Genomic DNA, 25,315 nt, shown 5'->3' with positions numbered 1-25,315 from the left:
TACATTAGAAAATATAACCCAGTGCAAAGATGAACTCTTTGCTAACAGTAACAAATTTTTTTAGAAAGGGAACACTGTTAAAAAATGTTCTTCTTTTCAGTTTTTGTGTAGTTGGGTTTGTGAATCAGATAGGTATGTGTTTAACTGTGAATTTTTACTGTGAATTTCTTTCTAAGCTTTACCAGAGGTCAAAACAAATAAAGAATACCCCCCCCAGCTACTACAACTACAGTTGTAGTAGGGAATATAAACTATAATCCCTGAGGTTTTTATTCTCTAGTCACCCAACATACGTTTCTCCTAATCACCCATCTTCTTCTGCTTATCTGGAGTTGGGTTGCAAGTAAAAGAGTCAACCCAGGCATCCTTCTCTCTAGCTAAGTTTTCCAGCTCCTCCTGGTAGAATTCAGTGATATTCCCAGGCTAGATGGGATATCTAATCCTTGCTTCAAATTTTGGGTCTATCCCAGGGTCCTCTCTTAGTTGTACATTCCCAAAGACCTCCATAAGTAGCATCCTAATCGAATGCCTGAACTACTTCTTTTGGCTCCTTTTGATGCAAAGGAGCAGTGACTCTACTCCAGTCTTCCCTTGGATCTTTGAGCCTCTCATTCTATCTCAAGGCTTGAGCTCAGCAAACCTCCTAAGGAACAGAAAACTCCAGCGACACTTGTAGTAAAGAGAACAACTTTTTTAGATCAAAGTGATTCGACTTGTAGCCTTCATCAGGTTTCCTCCGAGACTATTAATCCTCCATGCACCTTGGAAGTTGGTGAAGCTGTGCCAGAAATACCTACTTCATGGTCACTACCCACAGCTCATGACAAGCTCATACTTAAGTTGCTTTCTTCAAACCTTATAAAGAATAGGGTTAAATAGGACGTTGACCAAGGGTGCACTCCCACCAGGCACAGTTGCCCCATACCATGCTAAAACACGATTGTCCCTGCTGGCCTGCACTCACACTGCTCCAAGCCCAATCAGATCTGAGCACAGATATATCATCACATCATAAAATGAATCACACAGTTTACAAGAACCACGAGCTCAGAGCTAGCACAATGGAGAAATACTCTATTGTGATTCTGTAGAACTCCCCAGTTGTTTAAAATATATGTCAAGAGAAACAGTCATATTGATTATACATAATGTCCATGTTGAACACCCATGCTTGTACATGTGCATGACAGTTATACCGTACTGAAGCCCACCTCTTCCATTTGTGCCAGGGAAGTGTTCTTTACTTGATTGTGGCACGGGGTTATCTCGATTTGGGGGAGTTGAACATGCGTAGAGATGGCACAGACTGCCTAGTGTCTGTGATCCCCAAGTCATCACCAGTTGCCAGTTATATCTTCAAAAAAGACTGTATTTTCCTCTTAAAATGACAGGAGCTGTTTATGAACCTCATTTCTAACCATTTGCTTTGATTTTTGAAGTCATCAAAGATCCTTACTGAATTCTTATTTTTAAAATGCCAAGTCATCTTCAGTGTCTTTTCTGTGGAGAAACACCAAAAGCAGTGTCTCACTAATCAATCTGTGTCCATGTTATCTTTCCTCTTTCATCATCTTTGTTTTTTGTCAATCTCACCATGACTGTGCATTTTCCTTTGCTGAGAGAACAAAGTTATGTGTTATATTTTCTCCCACAGTGTTTCTCTACTGCTCCTTTACTTTCCCCTTATATAATCCCTCTGACTCTTCACAGAAAGAGAAATGTATAGGGCAAAGTAAACATGTCTGTAAAATCGAAATACTAACATCCGATCATCCTCTTTTGTGTCACTGTTTGTTAGAGCTCAATGTCTGAGACGTTAGACAGCACAGACAGTATGGATGCCAGGAGGATGGATATGATCTACACCATTGAAGATACTCCACCTTGGTACCTGTGTGTGTTCTTAGGTCTACAGGTAAAGCCTCACACTTAACTGATTTTTTCTTTTTTTGTTCATGAAGCTTGGCTGACTTAAAGGAGGTTTCAGGAATCATCTAAATGTTCTCGTGCAAGAATAGCAGATCTGTCAGTGTCACGATAATAACTGAAAAATACACACCTACACATGTCCTGTATAATAAAGGAATGTCACATTTCTTTGCACGTGCTTGTCATATAAATATAATATTTTTCATTCCACCAGTCACAATATTATTCATTATCTACCTGGACACAGACGTAGAAATAGGATTTGGGTTATAGAGGTTGTGTTGTTGGTTAGTGAGTGGGTTAATGACACAATGTGTGTTTGTGACAGCCCATATTTGTCCTCTCAGAAGCTCCTTTGTGTCTGTAAAACATAGAAAAGACAACACAATGCAAGGGACTTAGTGGGCACTTAAGTACCTGCGAAACAGAGACAGTCGGCAGCAAGGGAACTGCCACATCTGCTTTGTGCTGACGGTGAAAACATATCATTTACCGCCAATGCTGAAGAGCTGCTGTGCTGCCTTCTGCACTACAAATAGATTATGAATCTTTTGTTTGAATCTCTTCTGTTTTGGTTTTATGTTTACCCCAACAAAAGAGCACAGCTGAGTAAAGGCTGGCTCAGACTACACAATTTCGTTTTTTTTTCCGACTGCAACGTCATTGCTTATCACCAAAACTAATTTTCCTACGGTGTCGTCTAGTTTGGCACCCTGACCTGACGTCAGTGATGGGAATCCAGTCACTTACCAACAGTAGAGCATTTGCTCCTTATCTTTGCATCATTGTCATCATCGTCCCTCTTTTTTCTCCCTCCAGGGGACTTTTGTGTACAATTTATTTTATTTCACTTATGTTATCACAAGCATACCTCAAGTTTTATCTGAAGGACAGCCATATTGTCCTCCTCTTAATACATCCATAATTATTATCCATAATCCAGTCCATAATTGTTTCTTGTTTGTTGTTTTTGACTTTAATGAGCAGATGACCGCTATGATACCATAGAGCACTTCTGTTGTAGAGTGACTGACACTGCCCCCTGACTACCTGTGAACTCGGTGTAGAACATTACATTTTGTTAGCATTAGCATCACAGTTTTAAATCTGTGCATTTGTAGCATAGCAGCCTAGGAGAAAGGATGCTTTCACCCCACACAGACAACCTGCCCCCAACTATGAGGCACCGCCAACAACAAAACAAATATCTTAATCATCTGTCTTTTTGAATATCCACAAAACTGAACATAATGAAATACTTTCAAATAGTAACATTAGTGTTCCTTCCAAAGGTTTTTTTTTTTTTTTTTTAACTATAACTCTCTCTGCGTTGTTGTGTAAGCACAGTATGTAATTACTCCAGCTTGGGCTACATTTCTTTTGCAGTCATAAGTGACATTTGGAGATTTTTTTGCCTGTATTGTTTATTGAGTAGAGTAGAAAACCCCCCTCATAAAGCTATACCATCTTTACATCTGTCATGGATTTGTAAGAGAACCATCACTTATTTTGAAATATCAGCACCCAGTTGTCTAACTGCATAATTCTCCAGTGTAGGGATGTTTGATTAAATGTACTTGCTTTAAGCGTCTGTGGATAAAGACGCCAGAGTATTGAATGACACACTACTACATAAACTTGGTTTAGCAGTTTTTGACCATAATGATAATTAATCATTCTCTGTTTGTTGTTTTTTTTTACCATATTTGTTTAAGGTTTTTTTTCCTTAAATTTGTTTTGTCATTTAAAAACCTGATGGAAAATCACCTGTTCTTATTGAAATTAAAAAAATATCTCAAGTTGAATTTGTTTTCATTGGCAAGAATTGTCCCTTGATGCAATTCTCATTTAAATTCTGTGAACTAACACCCAGTCTTTAAAGACGATGACAAACTAAGACAGGTTTAATATGCCTTAAAAGTAATGATCCTAAAAAAGTTAGTCAGATTTAGAACAAAATTAATGGTTGTGTTAATGTTATCTTTTGTGCTCAGTTTCAAGTTACAAAACAGACTCACACTTACACATTTACATACTAAATCTACACATTCTTGTCCTTGCAGCACTATTTGACGTGTTTCAGTGGAACTATCGCGGTGCCATTTCTGCTCGCTGAGGCAATGTGTGTTGGCTTCGATCAGTGGGCCACCAGTCAGCTCATCGGGACCATCTTCTTCTGCGTGGGGATCACCACCCTGCTACAGACCACACTAGGCTGCAGGTACACACACACACACACAAATGTATGTCTGAAGTGGACACAAAGGATGCTTGAATATACACAACTCCCAGTCACTTAGTAGATTCCTGCCCCCCTTTCAATCTCTGAGTACCACTTCAAATAAGAGCCATTGTCAGTGGGAAGTTCCTCAGTCTTAATCCTTCTTCCTCATGTCAATGTAGGGTGTGTTTTCAGTGGATGCACACTTATTCAGATAGCACCTTCACATCATTTTTTTCTACTGGTGTGTTCCCTGTACTCTAAAAGTGTCAGTTTTTAATGCAAAGTTGTTTTGGAATCACCTATGGTTCATAAAGTGTTTCTGTCACCTTTTTATCCTACATAATATCTCCACTTTAATGTTTTTTTAAATTCCTAGTTTTATTTCTCGCCAGTTGTTGTGTTTGTAAAGGATTATTCTGAGTATAAAGTAAGCTGCTACTGAAATTTCCAGTCAGTTCTCTTAACAGTTGTGTCTGTTTTGACTATTTTAGCTGTTTTTATTCAAACAAAAAGAAAGGACCATAGACAACTATAAGTTTGGAATCTCTTTGTTGCAAGATGATCTGATTGAAATCTTGATATATAGCTACAATCACATTCATTAAAAATTCATTGAAATGTAGAAGCAATTGTTTCATTCCAGTACAAATTTATGATCGGATTTCAAGTCATTTTTACTTAATAGAGCTGGAAAAAAGAGGGCTAAACATTTGAGTCATATCAAAATATCATGCCCTTGTGTTTGTTATCTACAGTATTTGTCAGACAAAAGACAGGGCCTCCTAAAACAAATATATTCACATAAAACTGAAGTTGCACATTTCTAGATAGGGCAAGAAATATGAAAATGTGTTATTACTGGCACAAAAATCATAGCTCTTCTGTACATTTCACATCATAGGCTTTACAAAATCCTGCTTATATTTACATTAACAGATTTAAAAAGCAAAATTGCATGACAATGTAGCAAAAAAAAAACAGATAAAAGGAAGTAGTGAGACAGTGACAGCTCTGTGTGTCTGCTTGGATGGGTGAAAATGCTGTTGTTCTAAAATATAAAGAATGAAAGCAACAGAAAAAAACAGCATTTTGCTCTCAGTTCTTCAGTGTTTGAGTGATTTACAATTCAATTGTAAATCACTCAAACACTAAAGAACTGAGTGTTTGAGTGATTTACAATTCGATTGGTTAATACAGATTTAGTTTGTTTTATAAGCATATTTTCTAACACGCACATAAGTGAATATGAAGTTCTGTGTTTTGTTCATGTGACCGCAGTGGTGTAACTCAGACACCTTTTTTGGAAAGTTGAAAGCCAAATTTCCATTGCAATGAGTGTGTTCACTGGATTTAGGACACAGAACAGAGGAAGCAGGGATTCAAGGAACTGTTTCACTGCAGGACTTAACTTAATGTGCTTCAGCTACTGCATCATGTACAGACAAACAAAGGCTACGCTGACACTATAGTCAGTTAAATGCACAAAAATCTTTGTTGGTTCCTGCATTTGGCCATACCTGTATGCACATGTAAGGAAACACCAGATTAATTACATTCTGTGTATCTATCCCCTTGTTTTTTCACATTTTATGCATATTTCTCACCTCATGTCACCTCCTCATTCATCACATGCATTCCTCCATCCTGCTCGTGTCCTCGCCTTACCTTGCAGGTTCTTGTTTTTTCTCACACCCTCTGGTATCTGCTGATCACAGTTCGCCTTTTCCAGCTGATCTTTGGTTTCTCAAACATAACTTGATGTGGTCTGCATATACGTTTGGTGACTAGTGAGTCATCTTATTAAATTCTAAGGTCTTATGCCTTCTTGTTTGCTTTTAGAATAAGAAATGCTAAATGACACCTGCATAACAACTTTCTCAACTTTGGACCAATCAGTTCTCTTCTACGCGTTCTTTCGAACACTTATTAAATACCATGCAAGACAAGTAATAACGTTATCATCCATACAAGAGACGATCTGTTGCTATGAATATTACACTATAGTTTGATCACTGTGTTTATGGAAGCCAGCTCAGGGTGTCCTGAATTGTTATATTCTCCAATAAAGAGCAGCGTTCAGCCTCTTGTTCCATTTATTTTTTATCAATAAACCTAATCTTTCCATCATGTCGTGACGGATTCTGTTTCATTATTGTTTCCAGACTGAAGCAGCTGCTGATAAAATCAGCTCATTCAGACAAACCAAAGACATACAGAAATACTGGCTGTTCTTTTTGACACCAAGTCCACGGCCTTGACTGATGCCTCACTAAAACTTGTTTGCCAATATTGTCCTTTATTTTTCCTCCTCTGTCTTGGTAAACCAATCAGATGGAAGCACAGAAATTTTTTTTTTATTACTGAATAAGTGAAAGTTTTAAAAGAACTCCTTTTGGATAAGCTATTTTTTTAGACTGATAAATGACCTTTGAAGGTGTTTGTAGCATTTTTTTTTTATATAGAGATTTTATGCTCCTTAAAGTGTTCAAATTTGTTTGGATTTTGGTAATGAAAACAATTAAGATTGATTTTTATTTTTTCTGTGTGGGTCATGGGGGGCCTTTGCTTTTCTTAGATATGAGTATGGGAGGGCCCTTAAGAAAAATGGCTGGGAACCACTGCACTGTCCTATCTACAAAAAGGCAAAAGCCCAAAGATAAACCTTGACAAAATAAGGGAAAATTGTAATGGTAATAACTGAATGTAATCTCTTTATGTTGTCAGTTTTTTTGTTCTGACAAAAAATCTGTTTCAGACTTTGGTCCAAAATCAGACTGTGGGTAAAGAGTCTGTTATGAAACATTAGTTGCACTGCTGACAGTTTTGCCATAAATTCTTCCTTCTTCTTTCTCAAGAAAACAAATGTCATCCCTCCCTTTTCTGGCTCATTCACTCACTTCTATTTCTGTCTGTGGCATTTTCACTGACGTAACATTATTACAGTTCATTCATTCTGTTTTTATCTCTGATCCACCTTATGATATCCCTCAGCTGTCCAGGCCGCTTGTTACAGCTGCAGTTTTTAAAGGTCACCCCTGGTTTAGACGGTGGTTGGCCATTATCTTAATCGCTCATAAAACAGCCTTTGCAGAAAACATGACATGTTATGAGTTTATAAAAGTGCATGAGTGGCTCTGGATGGTTTTGAGTGAAAGAGGAAGGCGGCAACTGTAGGGCAGCAATCAGCTGACACTCTGCACTCTTCTGTTTTAAACTGACCACATGTTACCAAACTACTAGTAAACACCAAGAGGATTCCAGTATGAAAGTCAGAAAATAACCTTTGAATAATAACCAAGCACTGACCTCATAATGCATAACTCATGTTCCTGGATCAGGCTATGGGCTGTTTGCACAGCATTCTCGAATTGCTGACAATATTAACTTGGAAGGTCACTTTTGAAAGCTTTTCACTCTCATTATGAGAAATTCATCCATAAAACAAAATGGTGGATTACTGCTTAGTAAGTTTTTATTGAATAGACTCCTCAATTCAAAACAAGAAGTAAGTAAAGGAGAGGAACTAAGCCAACCAGCCAACCATCTCTACTCCCCTAATTTGTTATTATCATGATTGAGAGCCCACTTTTGGCAGAATGTACCTTCTTTGTGTTTAAAGCACTGTGTTACACCTCCATTTGTCGAATGATTTGCAGTCAGGTGTCACATCATTTGGTGTATTTGTTGTCCTTAGGTTGCCTTTGTTCCAGGCCAGTGCTTTTGCCTTCCTCGCCCCAGCCCGGGCCATCCTGTCACTGGACAAATGGAAGTGTAACAACACAGGTAAACCCCTCATGTCTACTTTCTCCGACTCATTCAACACAAACAAGCCTGTCAGATATAATGTTGAGGTTAAAAAGTGTTGATTATTCTATCTTTGCTTACTTTTATCCTAACTCCAAATGCTTTCAGTGTTAAAGCTAGAATTAAACAAAGTCCCTGATGGGATAACTGGTTTTTATTTGGCTGCTCCATATTCATAGCAGATTGACACAGTGGTCTAATTAATCTCATCAATTCTCTTTTTCCATCACCAGAGGTTCCAGTGTTTAACAGCACAGAGCTCTTCCACACAGAGCACATCTGGCACCCCAGGATACGAGAGGTGAGACGAAATAGGATAAATAAAGAGTCTTTTATCTTAAAATATGTCAAAACAGATCAGGAACAAAGCAGAACTTATTGCTCTCTGGAACATGAAGCAAACTCAGCAAAAATTAGAACACAAACATGGTTTTAATTTAACTTGAATAACTCCTTATTCAATTTTTTTACACAACTACAGTTTAATAAAGGATGTTTCATAGCTCAACCAGCCAAATAAGTTAAAGCTACAAAGAGCTAAATAAGAGCATCACTGTTCACGTATGGCCACAGGGTTTAGTTTTATGTGACAGGAGCTCAATATTTGAATTAACCTTTTATGTTTGCGTAAGCCCCTTGAGTAATTGTTGTTACGTGACGACCGAATGAGACCAAATTTGATCAACCTGAATCAGATTATGTTGGTGAACATCACTGGGCTCAGGGCAGAAGAAACGTGCCGGTGATCAGAGGTGACAAAGAGAACACAAGGAAGGAATAAATGGGATTATCACTCTTGATGTATTGATTTAAACATGCACACTCGAGATAAATCTGGAAGCACATCTCCTTCAAACAGGATGTAAACAAATTGGTCCCTGTGTTTAACATTTGAATCATTTGATTCCATGTTACAAATACCAACATTTTAAACATTGCAATACTTTTGATAACATTTGCTTCAATTTAAAATCTGTTATGTTAATGATTGATTGTACCGAGAAGTAGCAAAAGTTTAGAAAAAAAAATGCTGCAGCTCTGAAGTCATAATTTTAAACAAAGCTGCAGTAAGAGAAAAAAGAACTGACAACATTGCATAAATTAGTTGGTGTTTTGATATGTGCTCATATTGATCCTGATATGTTGCCATCGGTTCATTTCAAAAATTTAGCATTAGATACATGAGATTTCTGGTTTTGTAGCTGTGCTATTGGAACAGGTTTCAATCCTATTTGATTTTTGCAGGTATCTTATCGAAGTTTAAAAGTCTGAAATTATAACCTTAGGGAAGAAAATTGTGTTTTTATTGATTCATTTTCAGGAAATTTAATAGAAGCGCTATTACGTGAGGTTTTTTTCATGATCAGAATCTTTACAGAAGGATTGTCTAACTAGGGACGTACAGTGTTGGATTTTTGCCAATAATCAGTATCCTTATATTTCCAAATTAACTTTGGCTGATGCCAATATTGATAGTGATATGTAAATGTAGTTCAGATGGAAAAATTTCAAGGGTGAACAAAAAAAAATTCAGTCCTAGAATACATTAAAGAATTGAAGGAAAAAGGATGAACAAAGACAAAGTTCAGCTGACATATGTCTGTTGGTCCTGTCTAAAATCTTACAAGCTTATTCGTGCATACAGCCAATAATTACAGCAGATGTTTGCTGATATTTACAGACAATATCCATCCATTATCGACACCACTAATCCATTCAGGTTTACTGTGGGCTGAAGCCAGTCCCTGCAGTCATTGGGTGTATAGTATAGTCTATCTTAAGATCTAACTGTGACCTCATTATTCAAATATGTGTAATAATGATTCTTCTCATTAAGCCTGTAGCTTTATTTTACAGTGCCAATTTAATACCAATGTTATCTCAAGAGACTTTAAAAAAAGGGCAGGTCTGGACCATACTCTTTTCTAACTGTAACTTTGCTAAATGTTAGCAACGTTACAGGGGCAAGGAGAAATTCCTTTTAACAGGTAGAAACTTCAAGCAGAACCAGACTCATATTGAACAGCCATCTGTCGAAGCTGTGCTGGATGCGTCATATAAAACCTAATATTAATTTTATGATAATGTTTTTACTTCTTTTTAACGATGCCAAAGGAACTCTTTACCACCTTTAAGGAAGGAGGGCTTTATAACAAAAGCTGCAGGAGGTTAAGCTGTAGATTTTTAGAACAAAGATTCTGATTTTTTAATATAAATCTGCTTTTGGCCACTTCATCCAGCATTATGTTGTAGTCCTCTTAGCCGGAGCTTTATGTGCTACAGATGTGATTTATAGTAAACAAAGCAGTGTTATTGTGTAATGTCTTGGTGGGTATGTTTGGTGAGTGTTTCATACTTAAAGAAATATGTTTACCGATTCACTTATACCTTTTTTCTACACCCTTTCCTTGTCATGTCAGATCCAAGGTGCTATCATTGTATCCTCCCTGATCGAGGTGTTTATAGGAGCACTGGGCCTGCCTGGACTCCTCCTCAAATACATCGGACCTCTAACCATCACCCCGACCGTGGCCCTCATCGGCCTGTCTGGTTTCCAGGCCGCAGGAGAAAGGGCAGGAAAACACTGGGGCATTGCTATGCTGTAAGTTCAGACTCAGATGTCATGAAATACACATCCAAGTAATGTTGCAGTGTAGCAGTGTAGAAGACACTTTGAATCTTTGTTAGAGAAAAACAGGAACATACTGAGCATAGAGATGACAGTTGTAGAGGATAATGCAGTCGAGTGGTACAACTGGTTTTTATTTTGTTCTGCAATGGAAACCTGTCGCCATCGAAACCTCTGTACAGGATTGGATTCAAACGTTGTCCAACCATTGTTCTCCATTCATTAGGAAACAGATATCTCATTCACAGCCAATGTTTTATGTACAAAAGGTTTTGGGTGGGGTTCTACATTAAACTCTTGTTTAAAGACAAAGATTGAAGCTAATTCTAATACCATTCAACTGATACACAAATTGTATCTGCAAAATAAGCCTCTCTCTTAAACAGATGATAGCATGCAGTGTGGGAATAAAAGCAGCTCTTTGGGAGTGTTTTTTCGACAATACTGAGTATGGACTCACAGGGGAAGATCCACTCCATAGCTTTGATGTTCAGGTGGTGTGACATCAGTTCCTGCTGTGTCACAGATGTTTACGCTGTAGCTGTAGGGCTTCTCCTCTCCCTCCACAGAGACGGAGGATATGTGCTGGTAATTGCCACTGATTTGCACTTTCTCAGCCAGTTAAGATAATTGATTGGTGGTAAAGCCTCTGGGGTTCCTGTGAGACATCGACAGGAAGACATGGATCTTGTTGATGCAGAATTGTTCTCTCTCAGGAGAAAATGCATTACAGAAAACTAATAAAAGTTTGTTTTTGACTGTGAACCACCAAACTGAAGACGATTGTTTGTGTCCACAGAACAATCTTCTTGGTGCTGCTTTTCTCTCAGTATGCCAGAAACGTTCACTTCCCTCTGCCAGTCTACAAAGCCAAGAAAGGGTGGACTTCCTATAGGCTGCAGGTCTTCAAAATGTTTCCTGTAAGTAAACTGTTTACTAATAGAAAGCAGAGACACTTTAGCTCTTCGTCTTTGCATAAACTGTCTTCTTCTAGGTAAATATTCCCCTCCCTTTCAATGAATTCAGCCCCGATTTCTTTCCAGCTACCTCCTACATCAGCTACAGACTGTACTCCTCCTTTAAATCACAAATAATTCAACAAAACTAATCTTGTTCTCAATGGGGGGTTTAGAGGTTTTCCCTGTCAGAGCCCTTGTGCACTGTGTAAACCTGGCTTTGTCTGCCCTCTACTGGTGATGTAACATAAAAAACATTTTTTGCATTTAAGTTGCCAAGTTCTCATCCAGCATTCTCCTAAAATACCTTTCGATGCTTTTTCAGAGGGATGACTCTTTATTGTAAAAATAGTAAAACACTGAAGCCTAACTCCACAAGTCCGTTGAGGCGCTGCTACACTTATAAACCGTAAACTTTGCACAATGTGCTTTTAAAGTTACCAAAAAGACATTGTTGATGATAATAAATGTCACAGTAAAACAAAAGCCATGCGTTCTTCTTTTTGTCTCACATATCTGATTATAATACAAAAATGAGAGGGATCTGAAGCTGTTCCTTAAAAACTGATTTGATCTCTTAGAAGCAGTTGTTTCTGGATTTATGTAAAAAAGACTTCTTCTCCAATAACTTCCAAAACTTTGCTTTTATAGTAAGAAGTGAAACATAAGGACATTAACTCTTCACAGCTAGATGCCTTAAATCCACTAATTTTTTTTATAACAACACTTATGTAATCATTTTTGACTTGAGCTATCAAATAATTACTGTTTTTTTAAACTGTTGTTAATCTCGGGATTTCTGTAGTTAATCATGATTTATCTCTCTTTTGTCACATTTTCATATTCCACTTTTCTACATTTAAAAATGTTTTTGTTCATATTGGATTTTTGTCTTAAACTACAGCATTGACATGAACTTGAACACAGAAAGGAACTTGTTATAGATAGTACAGGAAATAAGGTACAGTAAAAAATGAAATGTTAGACAACATGAGGTGCAGATGACTTTTGTTTTTTTTTTTAATGTTTATATTTGGCCTGTCTATGCCTTTATTTACAGAAGAGGACAGTGGACAGATTTGGAAACAGGGATGGAAGAGTGCCACAGGCCAGATTCTTGTCCATTGATCTGTCAGCTGTTTTTCAGTGTAGAATGATTAGTGCTGTAAGCAGCACTGTGGCCTTAGGGAGGCATTGCAGTGACTTAACCAAAGTAAGCTGAAAGGGATACTAAAGCATACAATTAGAAAGCTAATGCACTGATTATGGACCTTGACGGCATTGCAATTAATGCTGATTAATTATTTTTTGACATTTTAGCTCATAAGGGATAATCTGAACAAGAAATTGAAGTGTTGGAGCTAGGGTTGGGTATCATTTGGGAGTTTTCTAATACTGTGTCGGTGCCTAAATCGATACTTTTATGAAATAAAAGGGTGCTGAAAGTTGGGTCTTGCCGTCTGAGTATCATTAATGATTTACAGAAATACCTTAGAAAAGATTCCAGTTGAACTAAAGATAAGAAAGGGAAACTGTTGTAGCTTCTTTAAGAGACTCTAGCAAAATTCATATACTGACGTTACGTACAAATAAAACAGTTAAGTAAATGAGTAAGACAGGGTGATCATTCACTCAGTTGGAAATTGTAATCTGAAGCAGGCCTCCCCTTGGGGGTGCCACTGGACTTCAGGGAGGCACAGAACCTTAATCCATAATCCTTAATCCATTGCTTTGCTGCCTTTTGCTGTGTGTGAGGCAAAATGTACAGATCTATAGTTACTACAGAGACTATACTATAGAGCCGGCTATTAAAGTTAGGATCTTCCTTCTTGGTCCTGAAGTTGCTCAACAGCCATGGCGTTTAATATGCAGAGATGTACAAGCTAATGACAGCATGAGGCTGTGTAAGCCTTGGAGTCATATTGAGACAAAGCGCTAATGTAGTAATGACTAAAACCAGGGGGATTTTTTACTGGAAGTAAAAGGAATTTCAGTCACTGAAGATAACTGAGACATTTAGCGCCATAAACACTAAAAAAGCCTCTGCAAGTGCAGGTTTTTGGCACCAACAATGATCAGAAGCAAGTACCAGGCAAGACTGGAGGCAGAGAATGATCTGAAGTTATGCAATCTTGCATCAACTGCATAGATTCAGACTCATAGTTCAGGGAGTATTGGCAATACGTTCATTACTGAGACTAAATAACTGATTGCCTGAGTAAGATGTGCAGACCAAAATAAATAAAATATAAAAATGTTGAAATAAAAGTATTTAAAGATGAGACATTAAATGTTGGAAAATATAGTTGTTTTAATTTTTTTAATCTAATTTTTTTATGCGGTTGGGGGTCCATTGAACACATGATTTTTTTCCTAGGGGAGGCTCACTTTCCCACCCTTTGAAAAGCCCTGTCAAAACATATTTGGTTCTTTTCATTTGATGTATGGGGGGGTCAAATTGGGCTGGCAGGGTATCAAAAAGAAGTACCGATGGTATCAGGTGTATTGGTACCTGTACAATCTTGATATTCATCCCTAGTTGGAGCCAGATTTCAAATTTTGAATTAAGAAAGGAAAATGTCAGAACAATTTTAAGTTGAATTATCAGGCTTTGATTTGTTGATAATTCCTACTACCAATCAAGATTTATCTGTTTACTGACCTTAGCTTTGTACTGAGGTGACTGAAACTTACAAACTTAAATGTAGCTGCTCACCTCTGTAACAGTGCTCATACGCACCTTTAAATGGGCAGTAATTTTGTCTGTTTGTTCATTTGATAGACGGACAATGACAGATTTCTGACCTCATCTCTGGTTGATGAGCTCGGCTGTTGTGCTTGATTATGTTTTTGTTTGGTGGATAAATGAACTGGAGTTTATCATCAATAAATTTTCAGTCATTTTAGCGAAAATCTCTGTCTTCTCCTTACTGGCGGTGGCTACATTTGTTTAGTCATTTCACCAGGGCTTTTTGAGCTATTTCAGTAAGTCTCAGTGCTTTTTTTAAGTGTCTGCTTGTGTTTATGTTGTATGTGTATTATTTTCTCCTGCTTCTAGATCATCATGGCCATTCTGGTGTCATGGCTGCTATGCTTCATTTTCACTGTTACGGATGTTTTCCCACCGGAGACGGACAAGTACGGCTTCTACGCCCGCACAGATGCACGCCAAGGAATCCTTGCTGCCGCACCGTGGTTTAAAATCCCATACCCCTGTAAGTATGTAAATAAAGGGGAAGAGGACGAGAGAGGACAGGAGGATCTAGTGTTTTTTTTCCCACTTCCCTGCATGGAAAATCAGCTTGTTGTTGACAAAAGGAGAAACGATGTGGCACCCTATGAGATGCATTTCCGAGCTTTATAACATCACATTATACATTTAACTGAATGAATCTCACCACAAAAAGTGTTTTAACAGAAACTACATAGTAGAGGGAAGTATTAGTTGCTATGTGTTGCAGTGCTCCACAGTTTTATTTAGGGGAGAACAAATTCGGAAACGAAATTGAAAACGAAATTGAAAACGAAATAAAATAAAGACTGAATTACTGGTAAAATTCTTTGCATGTGCAGCTGAACCCCTGCCAGTCTATGAGATGAAAAATGTAATTTAAGTTTTACTCTCTGACTCTAGGCCAACGCTGATGCTGTGTTTTGTTTTTGCAGTCCAGTGGGGTCTTCCTACAGTCACAGCTGCGGGTGTGATCGGCATGATGAGTGCCGTGGTGGCCAGTATCATTGAATCTATTGGAGATTACTACGCCTGTGCACGTCTCTCCTGTGCTCCTCCACCACCAATCCATGCCATCAACAGGTAACTCTTCATATATCTTATTTCTGACTCAGTCTGCCTTATCTGTCACTTTGTTTGCAGCATGGACAATTTACTGTGTTTAGATACTGTAATGAGTTTGTTTTTCTACCGTCTGTACAGGGGGATATTTGTAGAAGGCATTTCCTGCGTTCTGGACGGTCTTTTCGGGACAGGAAATGGCTCCACCTCTTCCAGTCCAAATATAGGCGTTCTGGGAATCACAAAGGTAACACACCTGAACTCGTATAGTCTTTTTTCTATGTCCTGCCTTTTTTATTGGTGTCCTTTTCTTGATTGATTTAAAGAGAGAAACATTATTCAGTGTGATTACATATTTTTTCCTACCATTCAAATGTTTTTCTCACTGTGAAGGTTTAGAGGAGTTCTTTATTTAAGCCATTCAGCAGAAATAACGTTGTCAAATACTTTCATAATCATAAAATATTTCAGTTTATTTTCAAATAAAAATGCAGAGCATTCACTGAGAACTAGACTTAAGATTTGGTATTATAATGTAGTCACTTTTTCCATTGAATATCTTTGGGTTTGGGCCAGTGAGTAAGACCAAATGGGTAATGTGAATTACTCATCCCAACTTTATTTGTAAGGAATGCATGTAATTGGATTTTTGCTGATGTATGATATGCCAATATTAACATATTAATTTAAGCCAGCACCGATATTTCAATGTAGTTTAGACCTAAAACTTGTCTTTAAAACGCACAATTAAAAGTTTGAGGATGAACAAATTAACATATTTCAGTTCTCACAACACACTTTAAAATGAAAAGAATGATGACAAATAAAGAGAGAGACATACAGTCAATATTTATACCTGATATAGGCAGATTTTTATGGACAAAATATCATATTTATATTTGCCAAAACCTAATATCATGCTAATATCATGCAATCCTATTATTTGAATGTCACTTTTAAAATAAATGTGCAGCCCAAAATGCTTCACAGCAAAAGTCTAAACAGCACTGAAAAAATGTGACTAGAAATAGGTTTTAACAACATAAAATTGTTGAAACATAAAACTATGGGTGAAAAAAACAGACAGGTAAAAATTAGGCCTATCGAGATCATTTCTATTGTATTGCAGCTTAAAGCAATGCATTTTTTCAAAATTGCCACACACTTGAAAACGCATTAAAGAGTTACTGGTACTAAATAAATGTATAAGCTTTTACCTCCATTTTGTGACGCTCTAATCAGCAGCCATTCTTATCGAATCTTTGATTTTGTCTCTCATTAAAACTCGTCTTGACCTTCTCTTCCTTTCCTGCTTTCTGATTGGTCCTCTAGGTGGGCAGCAGACGTGTGATTCAGTACGGAGCTGCCATGATGCTGCTGTTGGGGCTCATTGGTAAATTCAGCGCCCTGTTTGCGTCTCTTCCTGACCCCGTGCTGGGTGCTCTGTTCTGCACCCTGTTCGGTATGATCACAGCGGTGGGACTGTCCAACCTGCAGTTTGTTGACCTCAACTCTTCCAGGAACCTCTTTGTATTGGGTTTCTCCATCTTCTTTGGTCTGATGCTGCCCAGCTACCTCAAACAGAACCCACTAGTTACTGGTGAGTGGAATGGGGAGAAATCCCAACATATAATCAAAGCGATGTCATAAAAGATTACATTTTAAAATCAGTCATGAGTAGGGTGGTCATAATCCCAGAATTTTTAACTTCAATATGATTCTAGTTAATTCTTGGTAATATTATGTTTTTATTTACCAAATATTTCAGGAAAACTCCTACATGCTGTTTAAATTTCAGTTCTGGGATTCTGCCAAGGTATTTATTCAGTGTAGCAGTGTCAGCTCATCTTTTTTTCTGTCTGTTTAAGAGACCTTGGCGTACCTTTTTCTGTGTACATTAGACTTAACACATGCATTATCACATTGCTTAATGTTGTAGATAAACTCTGATTCGATTGTGTGTATTATGCATAAACCCACACTAAACTGAGCACACACTTGAATATACTTGGCCTCAATTTGACTCAACTCAGTTTGCCTTGATTTGCCCATTCTTTTTGGCATTTCATTTGCAGGTTTAAAACCAGCTGAGTTCAAATGTGTTGTAAAAACAAAGGAGTTACATGACTGAAATCAGCTCTCTTGTTGGTTTATAGCATCAGTTCATGGCTGGGTTTTAAAATGAGAGGAGCTAAGTTTTTTTTCAGTCAGTTATGAAGCCTCTTTTTTTTTCTTTCACAGGCATTGTTGAGATTGACCAAGTGTTAAATGTGCTCCTCACCACTGCCATGTTTGTTGGAGGCTCTGTTGCCTTCATCTTGGACAACACTATTCCTGGTAAAGTGTTTGATTTTCTCTTATTTTTCACTTTTGACAACTACAAAAGGACTTTATTAGGGGTGTACGATATTATTAGCAGATAATAGCGTATTGATATCTGCTGATATGAACATTTTTGCTGACAATTAAAGCCAATACATACCAACAGTGGAATGTGCATTTCAATGGGGTCACTTAAAAGAAAATTGTAAGATTCTTAGAAATAGACTGGGATGAACATCTGAGTTTGTTGGCTTGTTGCTAACATAAAAGAGAAATTACATTTAACTGCCTAACAGATTTATTTTTGCTTCATGCTAATTTTAACTTCAGAAACTATCTAATTTGGCAATACTAAGTTAAAAAGATTGTTTAGTTTAGTTCAGTGGTTCTTAATTGGCTGGGCATCAGGACCCACTAAACGCCCCCTTAAGAGAAAATGAGACCCAGGTTTTAAAAATTTCTAACCACTAGAATTTATTTAATGAAAAACGCAGTTTGGACCCCAAAAAGAACAAAACAAAATAAAATGAGACAGGATGCAACAAACGTGTCAAAAGCACTTTATTACAGAAGTACATGAATACATACATCTTTTTTTATTCCATTTTCTGGAGATGGCATGGAATTTTCTTGGTTTCTCAAAGAATTTCTTGTTATCTTATCCTTGTTATCCAAGAAAAGGAGATAAATAAGAAGAACTCTTGCGGCAAATGCTGGTTATTTACTGGTTATCATAGGAAAACCTAAAAATAAATGTTTGAATTTACAGCATATTTACTTAGGGCTTGCATACATAGAGTTTTTGCCACATGTTTTTTCCTGGCAGATATTTGCAACGCACTGGAAAGGACTCCACAACCAACTTTTGGGTCCTGACCACTAGTTGAAAAGCACTGGTTTAGTTTATTAGGATCACCATTATCTGCTGCTTTGTTGTAGCTGTTCTACCCGGGTTCCAGAAGGATTTCATCAACTGTAATAATAAAAAAGTTCTCTAAACTAGATAATTTCTTAAGTTTAAAGACATTAAGTTGGCTTCCTTTTTTGTCATTAAATGTCTTTTGGCAAACAGCTTCCAGATGCTTGAATGGTATTTATGAGGATATAATGGTAGTCAAGAGAATGTGAATTTTTTTTAAAGAAGGTAACCATGATGAGTCTGAGTTCAAATTGCAAATAGAGCAAGTGTAAGTACAAAGGCTGAACATGTAAGGGTTGTTACATCTTCACTATTTCCTGAGAACATCTCCAGTCCTCTAAGGGAGAGCTGGATAACATCTGGGTTTGATCTGCTGCCACTGTAACCAGACTCAACAGCAGAGGATTAACCTACAAGCATTTATGGCAGTCTATAAGAACAAAATGAATAAATTCAGATCATATAATTTTGTAGATCATGTTCTTACTTGCTAGTTTTTGTTTTAAACTGTGGATTTAGGGAAGCTCTCATAGGTCTATGTTCATTTTCTCCACAGGTACTCCTGAAGAGCGAGGCATCAGGAAGCTTAAACGAGGCACTGGTCTCAGTGCAGCAGAACTGGAGGGGATGAGGTCTTATGATCTGCCGTTTGGGATGGACTTCATCCGCAGATATCCCATCTTCAAGTACATCCCCATCAGCCCTGCCTTCACGGGCTACCAGTGGGGGAGGCTACGAGAAACCTGCGGGAGCAGAACAGGACATGGGGATGGAGTGAAAGGTGGAGGAATCGGAGGGGAGGGGGTCACAGCGGCGGGGGAGAGTCGGGTATAGCCTCCAGGCTGCCATTGAAAAAAAAAATCTTTAAAGTGGCTAAATCTGGGGAGCAAGGGATGGTACACTAAGAAAAAAGGATGGGAGAGTGGAGGACAGGAGCGGTGCAGGATTCAAGATTGTGTGGAAGAAAATGTGATGCACCAAAACCCCAACCCACCCCCACCCACCAGTGTGTGTTTTCTTTAGCTCGTGTCAGTCTTTTCCCACTTCCCACTATGCTATTTAAAGCATGCTACAGCAAGTCACAGCATGCTATAGAAGATGTCACCGTGCCGAGGCTAGTTGGTGTGTGTTCATGTGTGTGCACAAAAAAAACAAAAAAAAAAAACAAATCTGTGCATTACTTTATTTGCACTTTAATCCAGATAACAGATTTTAAAACAAATTCATGTTTGATGATCACTGCCTGGGTCCTTTATAAAATCTATTTTACTAAAGCACAGTAGATTTTATCAGGATTATGCGAAAAGTCTTCTATGAATAATTTATCTCTAGCTTCTTATGCAGTCACATTAGTCACACACACAGGCTCACACGCCAAAAGCCTCGCTAAAACTAGCTTGAGCGCTCCGATGCACGTCAGGGTGATGCAGATTGATGGAAGTGGTTCATCAGGTGCCCTTACTCATGCAAAGTGATTGTGAAATTTATTTTTGCACTATCTGCCTCTTGAGTTCAACAACCAGAATGTCACTCCACAACTCATGTGCCCCTGTTTCTTCAGTGAAATTCCTCCGAGACCCGTTTACTATCACGTCACACAAAAGCTCATCTTATGATTCACGTCACATTTCCTGTTTCTGTCATTGAGTGCTGAAATCACAACATGTACAGTTTACATCCAAGTATTACGCATCAGTTACAAGACTACTCTCTACCTTGAGCACATGTCTCTTCATAAGCCTTTGACTGAGACTTAACCTTTTTTAAACCAAACTAAATTGATTTTAGGTGTTATTGATTAGAAGGTGTTATTATTTGATTACTACAAGTTAATAATTTTATGTGAAAGGTCTTTTATTGTACCATCTTCCATTACATTTAGAGGCACGTACTTGATAAAATAGGCTTGTAGTAATGCCTCTACTTCCCTGATGACAGCAGTGCATTTGATACACTGATGAAACCAAGTAACACAGACATGTGGCCTTTTCAAAGAAATCTTACTTACAAAATGGACTTTAGCAATGTAATTTGCCAGTCAGAGAATTACTCTGACTGGCATATTACCCAAACTCTTTCTCATTCCCTTTCCCCCATCAGTAACCTCATCTGACTCTTCTTCTCTCAGTGTCTCTACCAAGAATAGAAAGCAAACACAAGTTAATGAGAGTTTCCCTAAGATGTTTTCCAGAAGTAGTTCTGTAAAACTTTGCATTCATGGTATCGTCCCTACTACTCTCAGATTCTATAATGCAAGAAAAGGTGTTCGGAGTAGCAGAGCCAGGATAAAAATGCTTCCTTCTACAACTCAGTTTTAGGATAAAATAGTTGCATAATGTTGCTCCAAATATTCTTCCTTATGTGAGATCTCTGACCCTCTGTGTGGGTTGTCCCTCAGTTTTAAGCTGTCACTAGTCCGCTGCTTTAAAGAAGGAATGTGTGTTAATGTGGGATTTACTGTAAAAAGGCTGCAACATAAATAATACACCCCCGCTACTATTCAAAATCACCTGATATTTCCATGTGTGCTCAGTCAGCCACAGCATTATTATAGCGTCAGGTAAGGGTGGTGGTTTTGTTTGCATATATAGAGTATTTAAATATATATTGGGTGGGGAGGTTTTACTTTTTTTTTTTTTTTTTTTTAAGCAGGTGTAGTGTGTATTTCTGCTGCAGCCTGTCATGATTATATGATGTCATTGATATTTTTTACTACTTTAACTGCTTTGTTGACTTTCCCTTACATTCCTCCTTTTCCTCCAATCCTCTGTCTGCTGTACGTCTCCCCCCATCATTCCCCCTCACTCAGCTGCATGCTATGTTTGGTGCTGTTTTTATTCGGTTGTAGTTTGGCACATCCAACTGAAAAAAACAGGAAGTCTTGGAGCATCAGCAGGCTTAAAATTGATGCACAAAGTTTGACTCAACAATGAGTCTTCACCTCACTGTGTGCCTCTGCTGATTTAAAAACAAAACATTTTGAAATGATGCCATAACATTTTGATCTTTGCATATGTAAAAATTAAGAGCAACAAAATGTGAATTAAGACATAAAACAAAATTAATTTTAATTATTATTATTAGCCCTGAAGAGATTTTTATTGAACCAAAATAATGAAAAATCTTCATTTGTATTTCTTCTGCTCTGTTACCATATACCAAAACTTTTCTACAAGTATTGGCAATTTAAATCCCAAATTTCCTTTTAAACTTTTGTTCAAGTTATTTATTTATTTATGAGAAGAGAGTTAATGTTTAATGATTGCCTAAAGCAGGTTTATGTGTCTGTTGCACAATGATGAAAGTCTATTTATTAGTTTACTGTAGAGATGGCTGTGATGATGATAACAGCTGCTCCTCCGCCTCTCAGCTTCAACTACAGTCGGTGTTCAGCAGCTTTTCCTAAAGATCGTCTCAAACCTAATCTGCCTCTATTTCATTCCATTTATATCATGTTTTTTAAAAACAAGACAGAACACTTTTTAATGTTAAACTGGATAGTTTCGTAAGAGTCAGGGCCTTTTTACTAAAGTACTGTTTGCACGTGTTAACAGTGCCAAGAACATCGGGTTAGGAGAGAGTAACACTCACCAGCCTGAGACCCTATAATATCACTAGATTGCTGATTTGAGTATAAGGTCAAATGTGAACATTTTTCTGTTTGACCTGAAAACAAGTGACTAAATGTCTTTGTGATTAAATAATTATGGGCCTTAGTGTGATATCATGGCTAGCTCTAGCCCCATGTATGACCTCATTATCACTCAGTGTTACTCGACAGATTTTATCAAAAGTGGCAAAAGGAGATCATTATTATATATTTGTTTTATAGGTGTGGCTTAATGGCTCAGTAGGGATATACATCATGAAGGACCTATAAAAGGCATCTTTGACCCATCATTAAGTCAGCAGTGTGACAATTTGATTTGTAGGTACAAAACAGGGTATTTTGGATATTAATTTCATTCGCTCATAGTGTTTTTCAAATAAGATATTGCGCTTAAATCAAAGTATTGGGATTTATCTTTTTTTTTAATGTTGGGATTTGGCAGATGTCTACTGTAGACAGAGACTTTGATGCTCTGTTGTGCTTTTCTTGTCTAGCCTGCTGTAATGTACTGACAAGAAATAAGAAAGTACTCATTCTATGGATCACATGCTGTAACCAAAAATGGATCGCATGCTGTGGTCCATGTACTTCCGAATTCGGGTGTCGCACCTGGGAATGGCATCACAACCAAGTTAACCCAGGCTAGTAATTACAAGTTGGTATCTGGGAGTGCTGAAGTTCCTCAGAGTTTCAGATTTGTAATTCTGAATTCAGTGGGCATCTCAGACTTTCTGAGGTCATCTGGAACTCACCAACAGAAAGGGGTCCACTCAGTTGGAAACAAGGACCCAAGTGTTGACCTGTTTTTTCAGAGTGTAGTTGTAGATTTTCATACGTTGAAATTATAACAAAGTTTTTGACCCTTCAATACTGCAAGGGAACAGTTTTTAGTTACAGTTAAAATCCCTGACGAGGTTACAGAATGTGATGGGTTTCAAGAATCAGTGCAATACCTGCAGAGTTTGTGGAAATGCTTATCTTTACCATATTACTATTCTGAAGCCTGGTATTATAGAGGTTTCCATTTGTTTTGTCTGTTGAGCTTTCTCATTAGACACACCAAATACTCTAAGAGACAACAATTAGCAATTATGTAACATAAAGTCTGGTTTTAGATAATAAAGCAGCCTTATTTACCATTTTTATGGAGCATGAGTTACTGTTTAATCTAATAATCATATGTAAGTAGGTTTAATTTTTTGAATTAGGAGCAGCCATTTGGGTTTGTATTGCTCCAGTATCAGTTGGAATTGTCTCAATATTTTAGGTCAGATAGATTCTTTCTAAAAAAATAAGGTATCCCACATGCATCTGCAGAAAGAAATAAAACACAAGCTTAAAAATGTAATCCTTTTTTAGGCCACAGTAGAATTTGTGTGAAATAAACAGGGAGAGGTGAAGTCACAAAAGGGGCTAAGGCTAGCAAGCTACCAATGATACGAGAACAAACTGTCAATCTACATCCCTCCTCTTGAAGTGTGGGCTATACTCAGAACTGGTAGCTGTAAAGCTTATGTAGAGGTTTTTCAGTGAAATAAGCAGTGTAGACAGTGTCAGAGAGAAGCCCCGCCTCCTGGAGAGAGAGAGTAAAAATTCATGGCTGGTTTTACCATTATGGCACCTCTAGCAGTAAATGCAGATGCACACATTTTAATCACGTGCACATTGTTGGACCTTGTTTTCTGTGTCATGTCTTGTTTATACAACCAGCACTTACATCTCCCATCACATCCTCTCTCTTCCCCAGCACTCTCTCCAATCCCCCCACTACCCTACAGTGATAACATATTGGTGCCCTCTTATGTTTAGTGTACCTGGTTTCCTCCCTGGGAGTTCTTACTGTTAATGTGTCTGGATGCAGGAGAAGACACCGACTGGCCACCTTGTTAAGAGCCTGATAAAAGTCCTCGGCAGCTGATGAGACTGCCTTATCATGAACATTGGATGTCTTTGTGTCTAAAGGCAGCTTCCTCTTGTCTCTAACTTTTACCTTCCTGTTTTTACACGTTTTTCTCTCATGGCAGTAGAGAGTTATAGTAAAACACTTTGGATCTCACAGTCCAGACTCTTCCTGATGGTTTTCTGACTTGAATGACATAAAATCAATGGAACCAGCAGGTGGCTCTAAAGAAGGTGGCCAAAGGTGTGTAACACAAAGACATCAATCCCTTTCAGTTATTTTGAAGGGGGTTCTACCTGAGAATATACTTTTATGTATTAAGTGTTTTATCTCTTTCAATGTTTCTGTTTTTTTATACATCGTTTTCATGTTTTTGCAAGCAAATATTTGTAAGAAACAAATCATGATTTTTAATCTTAAGTCATGCTGGAATCGCACCATTTTGTTTTACTTTTTTATTTAAAAGTAAAAACATTTTGATCCTATTTGAATCTGTGGTTTGGTGGAATCTTTTTGTTTGTTAGGACCTTTTCATATTGTATTTTTTTACTCTAACATTGCTTTCTGTCCATGTTAACACATTACCAGTATAAATGAAAGAATGAGCTGAAAAACTTTAAATAGATGTAAAAAAAACAAGAAAATGTATATTTAATGGAGTAAAGTTTGCTAAACCTTCTGAAAGAGAAATTGTGTAAACATATTGTAGCAACAAGATGTTTTATGCTCTGTTCCTAAAACAATTTAATAAGATGTTACTGAATGAATGCAGTCTACTGTCTTTATTGATCAACAACTGAAACATGTGCCTTGGTTAAATACAAAAAGATAAACGTGAAGCCCAAATATCAGGATGGTGGATAGAAGAATCTATGCACTATTGAAGAAAGAATTACATTGATCAAAAAATAATAGAAAAATTGTGTAAAAAATGCATTGCAATTTACATTTCTACTAAATAAGTAGAAAGTCATCAATTGAAACCAAAAATAGCTTTATTTCAGCTAATTCTTAAAACACTTTGGTTATCCAGTCATGTACAAAATCTGGGGCAAGGCATACCATCATTAATGATTAAGATATAGCAAATATGTGTACTTGAGAAGCCGGAAAAAGCAAATATTTGACGTTTTAAAATATGAAAATGGCTGAAATGGCCATTAATTGTTCATGCTTAGTTACAAAACAATAACTGTTTTACAATAGTTTCCAATCTGTTTCCGAATTTT

At 37.4% G+C, this 25,315-nt stretch overlaps 1 protein-coding gene across 4 annotated transcripts in view; it reads left to right on the top strand.

The window, feature by feature from the left end:
* Window positions 1–24,853, top strand: part of slc23a2 (solute carrier family 23 member 2) — a 59,191-nt gene extending 34,338 nt beyond the window's left edge. For all 4 annotated transcript variants that reach the window (XM_041787084.1, XM_041787082.1, XM_041787081.1 and 1 more), the window contains 12 exons: window positions 1,799–1,915; window positions 3,993–4,150; window positions 7,848–7,936; window positions 8,191–8,258; window positions 10,378–10,559; window positions 11,386–11,506; window positions 14,601–14,757; window positions 15,209–15,356; window positions 15,477–15,582; window positions 16,668–16,935; window positions 17,577–17,672; window positions 19,133–24,853. In XM_041787084.1, coding sequence (XP_041643018.1) covers window positions 1,799–1,915; window positions 3,993–4,150; window positions 7,848–7,936; window positions 8,191–8,258; window positions 10,378–10,559; window positions 11,386–11,506; window positions 14,601–14,757; window positions 15,209–15,356; window positions 15,477–15,582; window positions 16,668–16,935; window positions 17,577–17,672; window positions 19,133–19,410 — 1,788 coding nt within the window. In that variant the 3' untranslated portion in view covers window positions 19,411–24,853. The remainder of the gene's footprint in view (window positions 1–1,798; window positions 1,916–3,992; window positions 4,151–7,847; window positions 7,937–8,190; window positions 8,259–10,377; window positions 10,560–11,385; window positions 11,507–14,600; window positions 14,758–15,208; window positions 15,357–15,476; window positions 15,583–16,667; window positions 16,936–17,576; window positions 17,673–19,132) is intronic.
* The last annotated feature ends 462 nt before the right edge of the window (window positions 24,854–25,315 follow it).

This window comes from Cheilinus undulatus, linkage group 5 (assembly GCF_018320785.1).
Source record: "Cheilinus undulatus linkage group 5, ASM1832078v1, whole genome shotgun sequence".
Taxonomy (NCBI): domain Eukaryota; kingdom Metazoa; phylum Chordata; class Actinopteri; order Labriformes; family Labridae; genus Cheilinus; species Cheilinus undulatus.
Note: the sequence above shows the minus strand (reverse complement) of the source record. Positions and strands in the feature narration are given on the sequence as shown.